The 19,204-nt window shown below is 43.2% G+C and overlaps 1 protein-coding gene across 1 annotated transcript; it reads right to left on the bottom strand.

Moving 5' to 3' along the window:
• Positions 1–494: 494 nt before the first annotated feature.
• Positions 495–18,713, bottom strand: papss1 (3'-phosphoadenosine 5'-phosphosulfate synthase 1). Its single transcript, XM_030351528.1, has 12 exons — positions 18,490–18,713; positions 17,901–18,015; positions 17,537–17,772; positions 14,738–14,876; positions 12,552–12,670; positions 12,103–12,216; positions 11,572–11,683; positions 9,172–9,377; positions 6,237–6,372; positions 5,387–5,655; positions 3,254–3,483; positions 495–1,852 (listed from the first exon to the last, which is right to left on the bottom strand). The coding sequence occupies exons 1-12, from the start codon at positions 18,547–18,549 to the stop codon at positions 1,714–1,716; spliced, it is 1,875 nt and encodes a 624-aa protein (XP_030207388.1). The 5' UTR covers positions 18,550–18,713; the 3' UTR covers positions 495–1,713.
• Positions 18,714–19,204: the final 491 nt, after the last annotated feature.

Raw genomic sequence — 19,204 nt, 5'->3', positions numbered from 1 at the left:
CAATGAAACCTTCCCCCAAAAAAGGAAACAAAACAAAAAAGTAAAACCGCTTTCTTTGAAGTCAAATCAAAGTCCAACCTTGATTACCGCTGGAGATTGAGCGAGAGCTGGGGAAAGGTAGAAGAATTGCTGCTGGCAGGTCTATTCATTACGTTGAAGATGTTGGATTAGGTGAAGCATTTCTGAGAGTCATGTCTTTAAATTCTGGAATTAACCCTGTGCGCTCCACTCTCGCTGTGCCACTGCATCTGGGGGCCAGCTGTAGCAGTGTGTGTGTATGTGTGTCTCTGATTGGGGTCGGTAAAGGGTCTGTCTCATTCAATATACAACAGAATAAGCGACGGGGAGCTTGCAGCAGAAGAACCATGAGGTTAAGAACCAAGACGTTTCAAGTGTGTCATGTTGAAGGCAGATTTAAGTCAGTTTAAGATTACATTTGTACAGAAAAACTGTGTTTTTTTTTTGTTTTTTTTACAATAAAACACACCGTTAAATTGTGTTAGGAATGTTAAGTGTATTTATTTATATGGTTACATACACCAGAAAGGAATATCAGTAACCGACCACACTTAAGATGAGATAAACATCAGTTGCATTCAATGGCTCCATTTGGTAAAAAATATTTATTGGACAGGGAGGGATTAAGTACACATCAGTAACGTTGCTGGTCAATGTCAAATGGATTTTACAGAATGAATGTAATGAAATGGAAACATTGACAAAAAAAATACAAGCATTAAAATACAAAAATACGCAAAAACAGCTAGATTTCCAATTTCGTCTAAGTTAAAAGAATAAGATGCAAAAACATATACACAAAACTGCAAGGTAAGAGGAAAATATCTTATTATTAATATCTTATATGACTTGAGGACAGAGAGGTTAGGACTGAGGAGAGCTACACTCACACTAAGTAACATCAAGGGTTGCATTTCCAATGCAAAACATCTCCACAGCTCTTTTTCAGTACCCATCTGTTTTGTAGAATGTTTCTTCTGAACTACTGGACCGCTTTGGCGTAACAAAGTGACAAGGGGGACAAAAAGCAGTGCTGTGCTTAATTGCACAGCATGCAAGTCAAATTTCTGATCGCATTATTTGACAAAACCAAGGCACTGAATTTTTACTTGGACACTCGGACAAACCATTTATTTTGGTCAATTTGCTGTCGTCACTTAAAAACGATAAGAACAATTGATTAGTTAATTAGGATTTTAGTAGAATATTCACAAAATTAAATAGATGCTTTAACATTATTTATGTAACCACACATTAGAAGCTAATCATTGTGTTATTGTAATTTCATGTTTCTAATTGGCTGAAATAGGTGTCAGGTGATGTCACTTACCAAAACAAAGCAAGTGATATCTCCTGGCTCCACTTTGGGCCAAACACAAATTAACTTATCACTGATCAACAGTACATTCATGTGACAATAGGTCACTGGCACCATTCAACTAAAAAAGGAGACACATTTCATTCTGTTAACATACTGTACTAAAAAAGGTGAGATAGTCAATCAAATACATAGTAGCTGTAACTGTGGTTAAACTAAAAAGACAACTGACAGCAACACCAACATTAAGTGAGCAGTGCATTTAGAGCATTGACAGGAGAGACTATGCAGATTCATATGTAGCCATAGTAGTCGTGTGGTCCCACCGTTAATGTTAAGGGTTTGGAGAAACCACCGGGGCCTACCCAGGCCCGGCCTCACGCCTTTTCCAGTGACTTGTAATATTCTTTCAGCACATTCCACGCCTTGGGTGCCATGAAGCCTTCCGGGGGGTTCTGGCCCTCGCGAGCCATCTTACGCATGCGAGTGCCTGAGATGAAGTCATAGTCCTGATGGCTGTCATTGAAAAAGAAAATAGCAGAATTTGTTATGGTATTTTTGGGAAAATCAACCGACTCATTTAATCATCAAAGCGCATAAATACGTTGTTAATATTATTTACCCACATTTAATATACAAGAAAACATGATTCCACACACTGTTAAATATAATCAGCTTGTTGTAATTCCGGCCATACCCTTGATTGAAGGACTAGAAGATACAATTTAGGCAAGGCCTGGTCGAAGCATAAACTGAAAAGGCATAGCACAGATGAAATGCTCTCCGTTCCCCAAGATGCCCGCCAGAGCCATGGGTATTTCCTACATCTGGATTCAAAGCATGAATTCATACACGATTCAGAGTAATATATTGCGAATACAAAATTTTCTGGATGATTACTCTGTGTAATGTCATCAGGGCGGTGGACATGCGACGTGATCATACTGCATTCTTTGGAGGGACAACAGAGCGATCTTAGCCTAATGACACACTGTTTGGTTTCATTGTTCTCGGTCTTTGGTGGGCCGATCCGCTGTCGTTCCTGTCATGGTCTTTATTGCTCTCGGGGATTGGACGGGCGACTTGGTGAAACCGTTGTACGCTTTCATGGCCTGCTTCCCCGCTTGACGAAAACCAGCCCCGGTTGGACGGAGCAGAGCAGCGGCAGAAGGCATTTTGCAGAGGCTCATTTTGTGATGCCATGGGCAGGTGAAACCCGAGCACAAAACAGGTATCCATTTTATTCTAACGAGCGCAAAATGTGTGCTGGAGCAGTCACCTTTTTTGACAAGCGATAGAATTTCAACAAATTGCATTTGAATCATTGTTGGAAAGGCATCACATGGAAAACAGAATGAAAATGTTTTCAGTGCTCTGGCCGCAGTTAGTCACACCGCAGAAAGCCAGAAACAGTCATTGTTGCATGAATTGATGATGGAAGCAGCCGTGAGTCCAGAGATTGGACAGATTGCAGTTAGTCACCGTCGGCAGGCTCCGTAAACAGATTAATGGCATTTATTTGTACTTTTTGGAAAACTTCAAGGCTCACGTCAAGGCTGGGGAACTTGGGTGTGTGAGGAACAAAATGTGTTACTGTCATTGTTGGCATGGCTGCTTAGAGATTTCGTCATAAGTAAATAGGACATTTGTTTAATATGGAAACTTCAAAACTGGAAACTGGTAAATCATTGCGTTAACATTACTTCTGTAACAGGTTGAAGACCTTAATGTTTGTTAATATGACAATTATCTATAAGTATACGATGATGTGTTTCAAATTGTATAGTTTTATATTCTGGCATTGTAGTAGAGTTGTAGATCAACTGAAAGTTGTGAGAATTACAACACGCAAAAAGTAAGTACTATGAGTCTTAAAAAAGGAAAATTGGATAGGTGATGACAATAATGGATTCTTACTTCTTGGGCTCATAAAAGTCCATGGCCTTTTTGACCTTGTTGTAAGCGGCAACCTTGAAGGGAACGATCTCCAGGGTGATGAGCCCGGGCGCCATGGTGAGGACCTTGGCTCCGTGGGTGGGCTCGTACAGGTCCTTGCCTGTTTCTGGATGGGGCATGCCCGCAGGGTCCCGGCCCACGATGTAGAAGTTGGCCCCGGCCACCATCCGCGACCGGCAGTGCCACTGCACCTGTGGATCATTTGAAACCGCTTGGCTTAAAAGGAGAATCATCTGATCTATGAACACCGGGGGACAGTAAGGGGTTCTTTGTGGTTTGGCAGAGTTAGAAAATGAGTCTGTATTGGAAACAATTGTTTCATAATGTAACCCACATGATTTTAAAACAATAATAACCTCAATATGGCCTTATTCAAATGTTTGATGATTTGATAGGATTTGTTGAAGTGGAAAAATTATATGGATTAGTACAGTTTGGCTAAGTACTCCCTCACATAAAGTGGCAAAAATGTTGGTATAGATTTGTGAAATATGTCTTGGAAGTACTTTGAATTAATGGCACTGTATCAGAGGCCATTCTGCAGAATGATCAGATTATTGTGGATAACAGCGCTGATGTGGTAAACATACAAAAACACAAATACCCTTCAGAAAAGATCAGGCCTGCGGATGAGAACCTCACATTGAACCTTTTTGCTCTTCGCCTTTAATTTCTGAAAATCACATTCAGATGCAAGTTGTGTTTGTTTGGAAATATATTGAAGCTAAAATCTTTTAACACGGGAAGGTGGTCCCAAGAGCTCTATAGGCAACTGAAACTCTGGCAACGAGTTCTCCCACTTTGAGTCAGCATACGTTACCTCCATAAGAGTTCACAGGCAGGCAACGCACTACAGCTGTTGCCCTCAGGAATACACACTTACCACCAGAGCCCAGGCCTTTCTCTGGTTCTTATTATTAGTAATAGCTAACATCCAACATTGCTTTTAAAACATTGCACATAATATTGGTGAGCAAAGAATAAAGACCCTGGTGACGTATGGAGTACGTGTGCTTATGTTTCCGTTAGTCTGTAGTATAATATTTAGCAATATACATGCACACTCCTATAACTACAAGACAGGGATTAGAACACAGGCTTCGGCCCTAAGGGATCGTAGATCTTTAGAATAATCCTGAAGCTAACCTTTGGCATACAGAAACTGGACATCTGCCTGTTTTACATTGTGGTTTCCATGCAGGTCTTAATCTTACTCCCTTGGTCGTAATTACTTTCTTGCCATGACACAAATTGTAATACTATCCTCAAAAGCATAAGCAAAGGCTTTTTGAGAAGCCACACTGTAGACTGTTCACATGCATCGCCTTGTGTTGAGTAAAGCTTCCATTGAAGAAAACCAAATATTTAAGCGGAATTTGATTTGACCTGAGGCGCGGCTGTTGAAAGCCCATTGGAAACGCCTCTTGGTGAAAGACAACCACCATGTTGAAGACAGGCACTTGAGACCCCTTTTGGAGGATGACCTTAGAGAGCGATAGGGACAGCCCTCTGACTAACATTTACCAGTTATAGGCCAATATGCTTTCAATAATTCCCACCAATACCTTTCCATAATCATGAGCTAATGACTCCAAGATGGAGGACTCACCGCTGACCCGTCCCACTAGTGTCTGCTCTGGAAACATTAACCATGGAGGTTCTCTAGGCTTGATTACCATCCAGACCGATTTGATCTTTTATTTAGAGTGGATTTCGCTTCACGTGCGCACACACAGACACACGCACATACGCACACACCCACCCACACACACTTGCTTCCTTACTCGCGAAGACTTTAAATCAAACACATGAGTCACGTAACCTTTCCACCCTGTCTGTAGGACGCGCCCATTCCGGGCGTATCCTACAGACATCTCCAACAGACGCCCTTTCATGTGGTCCGTTCTGGACCGGCAGAATGATGCTTTGTTTGTTCCTTCCCATTTGTCCGTTCCTTTTGTTCGGAACATAATAGATCGAAGCTGTTCCGAGCAACCTCCAGTGTGTCGTCACCATCCTCCTCCCCCTCCTACCCTACCATCTTCACAACAACGACGAAGTCTTTGAGCAGGGCGTGGTGGTTAGGGGTGTTACCTCGGTGGGTCCGGCGTACATCATGGGCGAGGGGAAGATGGCGACGATGGTGGTCTCGGGGTCCAGCACGCCCTCGTCCAGCACGGCGGCGTGCTGCTTCATGCGCCACTCCAGCGGCACGTCGTCGTCCTTGGTCCAGCCCCCCAGTGGGTGCAGCAGGAGGACCGGCTTGCGGTAGCCCCGCTCCACCAGCCGCCGGTGGGTGTCCTGCATCAGGAGGGCGTGGCCGTTGTGCACCGGGTTGCGCAGCTGGAAGGCGAACACGGCGTCTGGGAGGGGGTGGGCCGGGGGGACGGGGTTAGGGTAGGGAGGAAGGGGAGGCGGAGGTTAATGTTGGGACACTTGAGGGCCTCATGGTGGATATGAGGATGGTCTTCTCGCACAAATGGGTGAGGGGGATGATGATGGTGATACAAACCAACAAACCAAAGTCCAATGGTATGATTGGCTGATTTTGTTTATGTACATGTCATGGTCACCCAATAGGATGAGAATGGATGAGGACATAGGGAAATACAATTTTGAAAATCAATAAAGTAACAGACGGGTCGTCTGTTACTTTATTGATTTTCAATATTGTAGTTTCAATATTATACTAGTAATAGTAGTCTTTATATGTTGTTCATCGCACTATGCATCATCATAAGCACTTGAACGCCAAAAAGGACTAAAGAACAAATAACTCTCTCAAAATTAAATCATTGGGCTGTTAAAAGGATTGGAAGTGGTGTTCATTTCGAGCCACCAAGGCTGTTGGTATTATTCCTGGGTTTTGCCGCTGGGGCAGACATACGGAGACACGAGGACACATCTGACCACACACCGAGAAGGGGAATAGGAGCCACCTCACCTGCGTTCATCTCCTTGAACTTCTGCTTCAGCTCGGTGGGCGTGAGTCGGTACTGGTCCAGTCCGTCGCTCCAGCGGATCCGCTCCAGGACCTGCAGGTCTCCTCCGATGAGCCAGTCGCCACTCTCCATCACCATCTGGGGACACAGAGAGCCAGCGGTCAGAACACCAGAACCACCCAGAGATTGAGCGTGTGGAGAAAAAAAATGACCAACGTGGGCGCTGGGGTAAACATGATAAAATGGCCCATGTGTGCGATAAAATCACCCATCTATAACTCTCTGGGGCGCTGACAGAGATCCAAAATGTATCCCAAATAAATCATAAATCACAAATGTACTGACATGAAAACGATTCTATTTGAGCTGGCTACAAAGCGAGCATGGATCTGTCCATTGCGTGTCACCATATCTTGTTGAAAACACTGAGAATAGAGTACATCATTTACTTTTATTTCCCAATAAAACCATCCCTTGATGAGCTCATGAGCGCAGAGGGGGAATGGACCCAGTAGGCGAGCTCAATCCAAAGCATCGCTCTTCCTCCAGACTCGGGCTGAATACTTGCTGTTGTTTGATGTTGACCTTTCTGTAGCCTGCGGAGTGTCCGTAGCTCAAGGTTCTCAGAGCTCTGGCCCGCTGCACGTTAATTTGATACAGAATGACTTAATTCTGTGCCAGGGAAGGCGCTCAGGGAAGCACTGCACCAGAGCTAAGCGGACGTGAACAGGGTCCAAAGCAGGCCGCTAGAGTAACTTAGACCGTTGTAAACTTTACGAGAGGTTCATTAGTTGGGTAACTATGAATACAGATAGGGATGTGAGGGACAGAAATCTTGCATCTACAACCTCTCTTGCATCTACATAGCATCAAATCAGAGAAGTCCTGTTTGCTTATACACAGAAGACTTAGAGGAGTTTTGGCAAAACATCCACTGCAGAAATCAACTGTAGCGCTGTGATTTATTTCTGCAGTGGATGGTTTACCAAACAAAAGTCCTGGGCAGGGAAAGTGTGCCGCCTGTCTTGAAGTCATCCACAACCAGTTCCACGGCAACACAGTTAACTACTCATCGTCTGGCCAGGGCAAGAATCCTCCTCGCCCAATCCCAACACACACACACACACACACACACACACACACACACACACACACACACACACACACACACACACACACACACACACACACACACACACACACACACACACACACACACACACACACACACTTTCTCTTTCAAAGTGAATGGAAACTTTAAGCACTACACGGTTAGACTTTTTTTTTTTTTTACATGTTTAAAGAAGGAAAGGGTTCCGTGCGCACACACGCATGCCGCTGCTGTCAGGCCCTGCATAGTCTTGTATTATTTATTTATGCATCCATATTATTTATTTATACACACATATAAAAAAGGGGTCATGGCTAAGTAAACAGTCGCTACACCAAAGTCTCCTTCAAAGGGCGCGTTCTCCCCGAGGTAATGGCCAGGTAAACAGGGAAACATGGACTGGCTCTGGAGGGGAGTGTTGACTGACTGCCGCAAGCCAAGTTCCGGATTTAAATTACCATAACGTATACATGCACAAACTGTTTTGTGAGGGACACATTAATCAAAACAGGCTGTGCGCGCGCGCGCACACACACACACACACACACACACACACACACACACACACACACACACACACACACACACACACACACACACACACACACACACACACACACACACACACACACACAAATACACGGAAGGGGGATAACGCATTGACGGCATATTGTAGATAAAAGTTAACGAGGGGTCGGGGCGGAAGTATCCGCCAAGTGCTGGAGGCTAGAACTGGAAGCAGGTGTGAACTCCACTGGTGGTCACTGTGCTTCAAAGTAAAAGCCTAAAATCGCACAAAAAGGGTTGTATATAAATACAACTTTTGAGATACAAACGGCATGCAATCAAAAAGATAAGGCTAACTGGCAGAGACATGGAGTTAAACACAACTTACATTCGACCATCAATGGAAGTGATTGCTTTCGAGCAGCACTAACAACAATGTGGGGGGGGGGGGGGGGGGGGGGGGGGGGTGTATATGTGACCCCATATAGGTTAACTCACGTTTCTGCTCACGTCGCTGCCAATGTACGTTCACGAGAGATCCCTTCGCAAAAATCCCTGATTTAAATGAGTTAGGCGGTTGAATTCTTAATGCGGCGTTGAGAAAATTCAGAAATATATTTAAAAAACAATGATCCTGCTATTCATCTCTGTGACTGTGAATTTACTGGTAGGGGGGCTCGTAATGTCCACGCTGAGGCCAGCACTGCATTTAACAATGCAAAACTGAGCCGCCCAGTTCACTAACACTCAGGAGTCTTTTGTTTAAGCTGAGGGAAGAAAACCTCAGCGCCATAATAAAACATGTGTGCTGAAAACCAAGCCACAGACCAAAATAAACTAAAGAAAACAGTTGGACTGGCCACAAGCGTGCGGCTCCAGCAGACGAGGGAACAGCGCCATCAAGTCGCGTCTTGTGTAAGAAAGGCAGTGGACTTTGATAAGGGGACCATTAGCCATTAACAGATACTTGAAAACTGTATTTATTTTTATATACAAAAAATCGGTGTCGAAATTTAGAACAGGGCAGGATAGTCTGGTGGTTAGAGTACTTCATTCCAGTCGAAGGATCTTGTTTCAAACCCCAATTACCTGTAGTGTGTGAGACAGTGTGTATGTGTGTGTGTGTGAGAGTGACAGTGTCTGTGTGTGAGGGACAGTGTGTGTGTGTGTGTGTGAGTGACAGTGTCTGTGAGTGAGTGACAGTAGGTGTGATTGATAGTAGGTTTGAGTGACAGTATGTGCAAGTGACAGTATGTGTGAGTGAGTGAGTGAGACACTGTTTGTGTGACAGTGTGAATGAGTGCGTTAGTGAGTGAGACCTTGATGTAAGGGTGGTCCTTGCAGGTGGTGCCCCACTGGCGGGCGCAGCGCTCCTCCTTCCTGTGCTCGTAGAACTCTGGGTTGCGCAGGATGGCCACACGCCGGCCCTCATACACCAGGGCCATGGCCGTCACCCCGTCCAGACGCTCCTTATCAGACACGGACACGGGCAGCACCACCGGCACCGACAGGTTGATCACTCCACCTGGGTGTGAGAGAGAGAGAGAGAGAGTGAGTGAGTGAGTGAGTGAGTGAGTGAGTGAGCATAAAACAGATTGCTGCTCAAGGGGGTTAGAAACTTGGGGGTTCCCAGAAGGCCCTGAATAACCAATAAACAGAAAAAGGCAGGAGCTATGTTTCTCTACATTATAGAGCTTGGTCAATAATGTTGTATATTGTGTTGATATATTGTGTGTATCTCTTCCTACCTGGCCTTGGACACACTAATTATTATAAATCTATCAACATATTGACCATGTAATTTCATACCCTTTCCTTTGGGCTAATAATACAAAGCTAGCATATATGAAGTACTTAGTGAGGCTTTCAGGCTGTATTGCTTTTCTTTCAAAGGACCTGAATCCCAACCCATCTCCCCGGCTATAGAGATACTTCTGGCTTTTACCAGCGGTACACTTTTCAGAGGACGACTCCAGACGATGTCTGCTACCCCACCCCCCTCCCGCACACACACCACTTGTACCGAGGAACACACACACACACACACACGGAAGACTCAGGCCTGTTATTGCATGATTCGTTAATTTTCATAAAAGATGAAATTTCACTTTTCTAATTTCCTGCCCCCCCCCCCTCTGTGCAGTGCAGCGATCCGTTATTGACCATTTGTAATGGGGGAATGAATCACTACTTCCTTGTGACATCAACGTTTTTTTATTATTTCGATATAGGTCTTCGAGGGCGACATCCTGAGAAGGAAGGAACTGAGCATCGACAAATTATGGTTTGTAGTGTCAATCAATACTGGAGGCTTCTTCCCCTTCCTCGCCTCGGGTTTCCCGCCTCCAGGACAAACAATAGGGAACCCGAGGAGCCGGCGACCATCTTTTTTTCCGCTTGTGTCCAGTAAAAAGCCCAGCTAATTGTCTACAAAACAGGGCACTGGGACAGAACCTAGAGCTTGAGTTTGGTTGCCGACGTCAGCAATGCAGAAACGGAGCAGTTGAAGCTGTAGCAGTAGACGAATCACGATGATAAAACAAGTGCACTGTTCTTGGATGGTATTCCACGCGATTTACTGGATGTTGTGCAGCAGGGGGAGATAGATGTTGGGCGATACAAATCTGATGGGTCGGAGGTCATATGAGCAATAAAAGTAAATTGACTCCGTTCTGGGAATTGCCATCATTCCTACGGTTCCAGAGTAACTTGTTTTGGACCGTCACAAAGGGATGGCCGAAATGATTTTCTTGTGTTTCATTAAGTCCAAGAATGAAAAGAATTTCCATTATATCACAATTACAATACAAAGGTGCCGACAGTAGAGGGTGTTCCTCTAAAGTATGCAGTCGCCTTTTTTCTTCCCTGCACCACCTCCTGAAAAACCATCTCCTTCTATTGTTCTCATTGAAACCAACTGTTTAAGAGAAAAAAATATATATCTCGAACACACCGTTTTTCCTGACATTTGATGAACATAAACAAAATCTGTTTTGTATTCACATATTAAACCGATTTGAGATTGCGTCCCATTAGCGAAATGTAAGAGCCGCAACGTGGAGCAGTCTTGAGCATATAGTTAAAAACCCACACATCATAACGCACCCTGCAAACACGGTTCAATTAAATGGCTTTTTGATGCTTCTGGAATTGAAAGTTTGACCTTATTAGCAGTGTTCAAGAGACTGCTTTGGAATTGTATAAAAGTCACACAAAAAGGGCATTCTGACCGCAAAATGTTGCCTTTTGTCTTTCCTGTTCCATCGTTGCCGTTATTACAATCCATTATTTAGTAAAAAATAACCCTGCAAATATCAGATCATTCAAAATATTAAACCTGTGTCAATGTCTGGATAATGTATTAAACTGTTCATTGTGAGCAGAATGGAAAGTGAGGCAAGGGAGGACTTTTAAATGAGCAGTATGGATTCAGCATAAACTTTGGAACAATGCTGAGAAAGGAAAACGTCGATAAGCCTCCAATTTTGCATCAAGGGTCGGTATGACATCGCTCTCTCTGTCAAGCTACCCTGGCACAGCGCCTTCTGTGAGCCTCCGGCTCCATCCAAGGCTAACTGGTAACCTTGGTAACACAGGTGCCAGACAGCATGCATAATAATATTTATTAATGATTATTATAGTAGTCCATGTTAACTCTAAATAAACTCTAACTACTAAATTATAGTAGTATTAAGTAACAAGTGGGGCTGCTCACTTACCATCCAGTAAACAGTCGAAATGGAGACACTGCAAGTACTCCCTCTCTCTCATGAAGCCGTTCAGGGGCGTGGCCCATCCTTCGGCTAGCACCTGCACCCACTGCATGTCCACCTGGAGAAATCAAACGCCATGAGCCACGCGAGACGGTGCCAGGACTTGGTAGCTCTGAGGTGGCGCTGCCATGCTGAACGCTAATGGGAACGATTGGCTGTGGTGAGCAGACGTCGTCAGGTCACCAGACACTGCGGCAGAAGGGGGCTTTGAAAAGGGAACACCAGCCAAATGTCTTTGGTTGGATGGATGACCATAACAAGAGTGAACTCCTTGGGAAACCGCCCAGTGGCTAGAAATAGGCCATAGGAGATACGAGATGTACCACTCTCTCTTGATCTGCCTTTGTCTCTATCTCTGGTGTTGGTCAAGGAGGCATGTGCAGATCCAATCATTACTGAAAGGGTAAGGCCTCAAAACATCTGGTCTGGAAAGATAGACCAGTATTTGGGAGAAAGAGGTGATATGTCAGTTGTTACCTTGCCGATCTGCACGGCAGGTAGAGTCTCCACGTCTGCCTTGGCCAGGTCCAACTTGTTCTCCGAGACATACAACTCTTTGATCTCATAGGAACCATCCACAGGAACAATGTCCTGATGAGGGAAAAATACATGAAATAAATCAGCAAGGTTCATTAAGAATAAGTCAAACGTTGATCAGATAATCAAGGGTTCTGCATGAGAACACGTATTGACTGATATAATCATGATCAAACTATTGACTTATACAATCTACATCTAATTTTAAAAAATAAAAAAAAGAGACACAAAGTCATACATGAGGATTTAGTTCCCTCTAGTGGTGAATGGATGCAGTGCAAAAGAGTGCAGTAATTGAGCTAGTCAAAAGCTCAATCGAAAGTGGAAAAACACAACGACTAGTGTTTGACTTGCGATAAATCTTTGATATCTGTTATTGTGTGCTTCACCCTCTCCTGAAGAAGGTCAATCAGTTGTTGTATGCACTCGTTCAAGCTACAAGAGTCGGTCTTCAACACCAGCTCTGGAGCCTCTGGCTTCTCGTACTCAGAGTCGATGCCGGTGAAACCTGCAACAAAAAACTATGATTTAACAAAGGATTCGCATATTTTCAAAGTAGTTCCTGTTTAAACTTCAAAATTCATGTAAAGAGACACTTCCGGGGCTGCTCAATGTCTCAACCACTAGTATGCTAACCACCTCACAATACTTTTAGTATGGGACCCAGGTTAAATTCCCCAGGCCTATGCTACAGATGCTTCCCATCCCCTTACCTCTCCTTTCAAGAATGGCACAAAAGCCTATCACAAAGAAAATCTAAATAAATAAAGAGACACCAAGTCTAACTGAACTAAATAAAACAAACAATTGACACAGAAGATCTCATTTCAGATGTATTACTTAAGTAAAGATGAATGACGGTAATTTATGATTGCAGGTGGAACTTTGCTTCGTTTTTTATATTGGATCTTATAATAGGGTAGGTTATCTGGTGGTCTATGTCGTTGTGTCCCGCTATCGCTCAAGAGCTTCCCATGGATGCCCCCTGTTATGACCAAGCAGACACATCAAGTGTTCATGTTCATCATGCTCCTTATTTTTATTTATGCCGTTTAGTTCCTCCAACTGCACTATAGGCTTATCTATCCTGGCACTGCCTCTTTATACTGGATTAGTTTAACAGGGGGGGGGAAGGCTAATGCAGCCCATCTGAATCATTCAGATTGGGTGCATTAGCTGTGCGTTCCTGTAACTCCATGTACTATGGCAGCTCTTGCATGTTGGAAAATTGCCTGTATCAATAACCCCGGGATGAGAATAATGTGTTGTTAACTTTATACACACACGTATTGGATTGGAAACGATATCAGTCGTAAGATTTCAACTTAAGTCACGACTACAACTACTACAATTGCACTAAAAAATAATGCTAGTTGTTGCACTTAATGTTAGGCCACTGTTTGTCAGTTTTTTGCCATCATTGAATGATTATTTATGTGACCCCTCTGCACTGAAAAAAAGACGTATCCCAAATGTGGCTGTTGTTGTTTCTTTTAAAACAAACGTGTTGTATTTGAGGTTTAACAAGATTATAGACATGTTAAAAATGCATTTGAGCATGGAAAATATGAAATCAATGTATGTTGGTTCAATAAACATACATAGGCTATGAGTCAGAATGATAGGTAGTGGCCATCCCCAAAATCCACCAGAATACAGGAAATCACATCTGCCAAATTCATAATTTTCTGGGGGACGACCCCCCCGACCATGTCTACGCCCTACCCACCAATTGTATCGCCAGCCAACCGATACAGACACACGCATATTTTGTTTGTATCTTTCTTCCCTCATATCCGATAAGTTGAACTGCTCCCTCGGATGGGGCTGATGAAAAATGTTGGCCCTCTTTATCATGTAAATTACCCATCCCTGCTTTAGATGTTTACAGCTATCCTAGATACCCACCTACTCATCTTCTGATGCTTCTTAATCATATCTCTTGTAATGTATCCCTTTCCAAATGTTGCAAAATTAATGACTATCAGCTCATCAATAGGAGATTTAGAATATTGATTTAGAATCCTTTGAGCCAGAGATAATCGATAAGGTAAAACGCTAAGCTAGGATTAAAGTTAGGGGAGTGCAGAACACTTGGAGGCGGCGGAGAATTCAGGATAGAAATCCTAAATGGGATTATTGGCGTCTTTCCAGGACACACCAAATGGGAGATAGCTGGGACTGTCATGAAGAAATCTAGAATATCTCTCTTTCGGAGAACACAAGCTGAAGATAAGGCTGTAAAATAAATAAAATATACTCTAAACAGTGTAATGAAACACATTTTTGGAAATAATTATATGCATCTTATTGTATTTATTTGTCTTAAAATGACAGCAGGAGTTTAAAAGTACACTGGGGTAAAAACAACTTAATTGCTTTTGCTTGCGTTGATAAAAGTTAAGGTCGGCCAAGGTCAACATTTTTAATAGCTTCATGAGCTGTAAAAATAGCGACGTTTTTACAAAATGTCTCCTCACCGTCACGCACACCTCCTTGAGTGGAGAGGGGATATCTCGAAATATATGCGATATCTTCTCATATCTCATGTATAAATTATGAATAAAACAAGTACCTCTTATTTCCCCAGCCCTGGCTCTCTTGTACAGTCCCTTCACGTCCCTCTGCTCGCACACATCCAGTGGGGCGTCAACAAAAACCTCAAAGAAGGGCAGACCGGCGGCCTCGTGGATCTTCCTGGCGTTGAGGCGGTCCTGGAGGACAGAATGACATGGGACAATTAGTCCCATTAGTAAAGTAACTAGGGCTGGGAAATCAACATAGTGGCCTGCAAAGCAAGCCACACTATTGTAATCATGAGTCCTATATTCCATTTTTCTCTTTTGCCGATTTTTGGTAACCATCTACTCGTGGTGCCATTTACAACAAAAACACTACCAAAAAGTAAGGCATATATCAATGCAGTGCACGTCTACTTTAAAAGACCAACATTGCAGACTTTTTTTATTAATAATATTATGATTATTATTGAATATGTCTGAAAGGGGCACAAATGCTCAAATCAAACCACTCCAAACCTAAACACCTGGGAGTTCTCAAATAAAATATGGCATATGTAGACCGGAAGGGGGTCTCTAAAAACTATTTTTGGGCCCTATAACTCGTGGTCAAACCTATGCGGCCACGCCCATTTATAAACAAACTCTGAACTTGGTTTCTGGGCCTTATTGGAAATGCTGAATCCTTTTGCCTCAAGGACCCATAATATCTGCCTGGAAAGTGTTTTCTGTACCTTGAACCTTGAACCTGTACCTTCTGAAAACCTTGAAAGAAATCGCGAGAACTGACCGGTAAACTCGATGACCAAAAATTTGTTCCACGTACGCCTTAATACTGCCCAACCTTATGGTATTATTTCAATTTTGACAGAAAATGGCTGAGTAATGGCCGATTTATGTGTGAATATGATTAATAAAAAACACATTAAAACAATCCGGATGAAGCACCACCACTGTGCACTTCTCCTCTCTACCCGAAGCAGTAGTACTCATCGGATTCAACCCTGAGTTTGAGCGGTGATTTGCCAAACGCCGTCTCGCCGTTAATGACGTAAACTGGCCACCATTGTTCATTCAATCACAGGTCCACTTCAAAGAACTCCAGAGATCTATAACTTGTTTGGACCTCCCCTTAGGTCATTTGGAAAGATTTGTAATCTTAGCCTAAAAAAAAAAAGTAATCCAAGGGTCATTTTCAAATTACCTCTGTTGCAGGTGCTCACCAAGGAGATTTTTAATGATGGAAGTGAATGGGGAAAAAAACCCTGACTTCAATCAGTCCGAACGCTAACAACTCAGAGATGTCAAAGTTGGTACACGTATGGAAACAGCGCATAAACAGACTACCAGAAAATAAAAGGACTTCTTTGTTGACAGGGGGCACTATAACTCACATTCAAAGAAAAAAAAACCCCGTTATTTGATCAATCCCTAATCCGCTTCAAAGCGGCCAGGGACTTGAAACTTGGCGTAACTGCTCATTTACCTCGCTATCATTAGTATGTCAGATTGCTCACAGAATATTGCGCACACGACGAGCTGGCTCACGCAACCACCCAAATTTTCTTCCGAAAAAAGCACATGTGAAAACGTGTCTAGTTTTCGAGGGGAACAGCGTGGGACGGACAAACTGTTCCTTGTTGTCGCAACTACGAATCATTAATGTGACTCAAAGCGATTGTGCACAAGTCAAATTGAGGCCAAGCTATGCCATAATTTTGTTCAGTCACTGAGACACAATGACTGTCCTGCATTTAAAGTAAGTCCTCTTTAAACGCCCTGACTCAATAAAGGAAGGCTATACTTAACCTCCGTTTCATTGATTGTGGTTATAGGATAATAACCAGCCTGCCTCTCATTCGAGAGCCGGCTTCACACCCCCTCTCTGTTTTTTTATATTAGTTAGTTAAATGACGCAACATTGTAGCACAACATAATAATGGAGCATAGTAAAGTAATAGGTAACGGAACACAGTGACGAAACACAGTCAATGAACACAGAAACTGAACATGGTAACGGGCATGGTCACGGAATATAGTAACAAGACGGTTACAATGTTCCCTTACTATGTGCTGTTGCTAGGTGTTACCTACAGAACAGAATAAAGGAACATAGTAACAGTCGGTAACTAAGTCTCCTTACTATGTCCTGTTACTAAGTGTTAGTAACAGAACAGAGTAAGGGAACATAGTCACAGTCGGTTAATATGTTCCCTGACTATGTTGTGTTACTAAGTGTTAGAAACAGAACAGAGTAAGGGAACATAGTAACAGTCGGCTACGATGTTCCCTTACTATATGTTCTGTTACTAACAGAACATAAAAACGGAACATAATAACAGAGCATAGTAACAGTACATATAGTAAACTGATTAGCAGAACAAAGTAACTACCATTTGTTTTTTTTGATTAGCTTAACAAGTTAGCATGGAATTCCACTGAAAACTTTGAATGACATTTAACATTAAAATGTATATTAGCTGTATATTAAGATTCAAGAGTTGTAAGGAGGTGAAAAAATCTAAAACACCCCTGCTCTCCCTCTTGCTCTACTTTAATACATGATTGAGAGGCCTTGCATTACTCACTGCTCCGGTAATTGACAGGCAAAGGGATTCTGAAAACATCCAAAAAAGAACCGGGAGCCGTCTAATGTCTCTAATGTCTCATGCAGAAGCAGGCGTCTCCGTGCTAATTCATTTCACTCACTTATAGCGGACAGATGGCTCTGGCAGAAAAAAAAACCTCGTAAAAACTACCTACAGCACCTTTAACATTGTACATTCCAGTAGCCCAGTTGTTTACAAACAGGGACATGTCTGTAGTCATAGTCACACGCTATGGTTTCCACTCACCCTGCCATAGGGAGAGATGAAACTGGCGATGCAGACTAGCCCTGCATCAGCAAACAGCCGGGCCACCTCGGCGATGCGTCTGATGTTCTCCTCGCGGTCTCCCGGGCTGAAGCCTAGGTTCCTGTTCAGCCCCTGACGGATGTTGTCTCCATCCAGGGTGTAGCAGGGAATGCCATGGCACACCAGGTACTCTTCTAGGGCCATGCTGACAGTGGTCTTGCCCGCACCAGACAGACCTAAAGGCAGAGAGAAAACGACCAACACATGAAACTCAAATTCTCCCCAAGATAGGGTAGGGTTGTGATTGATGCAGTACATCTGCGTTGTGGTAATAAAGAAAATGGATATTGGACTGGGAACATACCACTGAGCCAAACAGTGCACCCTCGGAAGCCCCCTCTGGTGCCCACAACCTGTCCCCGCTTGTTTCGACTGACATGGTGGGCTTGGTAGGTAACATTAGTCGCCCTGTGCATTCCCTGAAATGTGACAATTCTCCGTTAATTCATATGCAAAATAACGGTACAGTTGCTTCTTCGATCTACCAGGACAAACCCCTTATGAATGAACCCATGTTATTGTAGCCCATGTTATTGTAGATTCGGATATACAGAAAGAGACAATCAAAGTAAGGGGAAATAGGGTTCCTAACCTGAACATAAGGTAATGTTATAGCCTATAATCGGACTCGTTTGAAACACCAATATAAACAACTGTAGTGGACAAACGGCAGCAGAGTACTGAAGCTGCAAAGCATAGCTTGGACCACCGCAGCTAAGACTTACTAACTTATTATAAAAACGTTTCAGTCCAAAGGGTAAGGAAGTAGAGGTAAAAACGGAAAAGATTTGGTAGCTAAGTGCAACAGCGCAGCTAGGTTAGCATAGTCGGCTAGTATAATAGTTATAGTGAACGGACTGCTGGTGGACGTGGCGATAACATCGGCTACTCACCCAGTTTTCCGGCGAATTGCTCAGTTTCGGCTTCTTGTGCGAATTGCCAGATGTCTCCATGGCTGGCAGTTCCTATTGCTCTTTTCCAGGTAACCGTTGAGAAAACAATAAAATAATAAAAAAAAACGAAGGAACGTACTGTACAATATTGAGATTCCCAGATGAATCCGACTCAGGGTAAGACGGATGTTGGGAGGGACCGGGGTGAGGTCTGCACACTTAGACGGAAGTGACGTGGTCAGGTACGTATATTGATAAATACATCAATACATGTAGGCCTATCTCTGAACCCATTGATGGGATAATTTTATATTCGTTTGTAGAGTTAAACTTTGCTATTTCAAATACCCTACCATGTTAAGAATGACTGAAGAAATTGCTGCTGAAAAAAAAAATGAAATAGGTTGCGTAGTTTATTATTAGACAATTTGAATAGGTCCTATATAGAGTCAAAAGTAGGCCTATGCTTGTTCATGCAGTCATCTAACTCACCGGATATGTTTCATGGTTTGCTAGAACATGTAAGCCCGAACATGATCATGAGCATGTCCATGGATTTTTTTTTCGTTGATGTTATTACATTGTTCTTAATCTATATTAGGTTTTATAAACGTAATAACGGCCAACGACTATTATAAGAGTGTACGAAATGTGTCCCTATTGCCCAAATGTGTGGTCCAACTGCTTATGTATTCTTTGCATTTCCCTAGATGTT

This window comes from Gadus morhua, chromosome 3, assembly GCF_902167405.1.
Source record: "Gadus morhua chromosome 3, gadMor3.0, whole genome shotgun sequence".
NCBI lineage: Eukaryota > Metazoa > Chordata > Actinopteri > Gadiformes > Gadidae > Gadus > Gadus morhua.
This window is presented reverse-complemented; position numbering and strand designations above follow the sequence as displayed.

What these genes read in the sequence shown, in the direction of transcription:
- papss1 (XM_030351528.1), bottom strand. Translation starts at nt 18,549, where the DNA reads ATGGAGACATCTGGCAATTCGCACAAGAAGCCGAAACTGAGCAATTCG. An exon ending in TCATCTCTCCCTATGGCAGG is followed by an intron (nt 14,877 to 17,536) that starts GTGAGTGGAAAC and finishes TCTGTCCTCCAG; the next exon opens with GACCGCCTCAACGCCAGGAA. An exon ending in CTGCCGTGCAGATCGGCAAG is followed by an intron (nt 11,684 to 12,102) that starts GTAACAACTGAC and finishes TGATTTCTCCAG; the next exon opens with GTGGACATGCAGTGGGTGCA.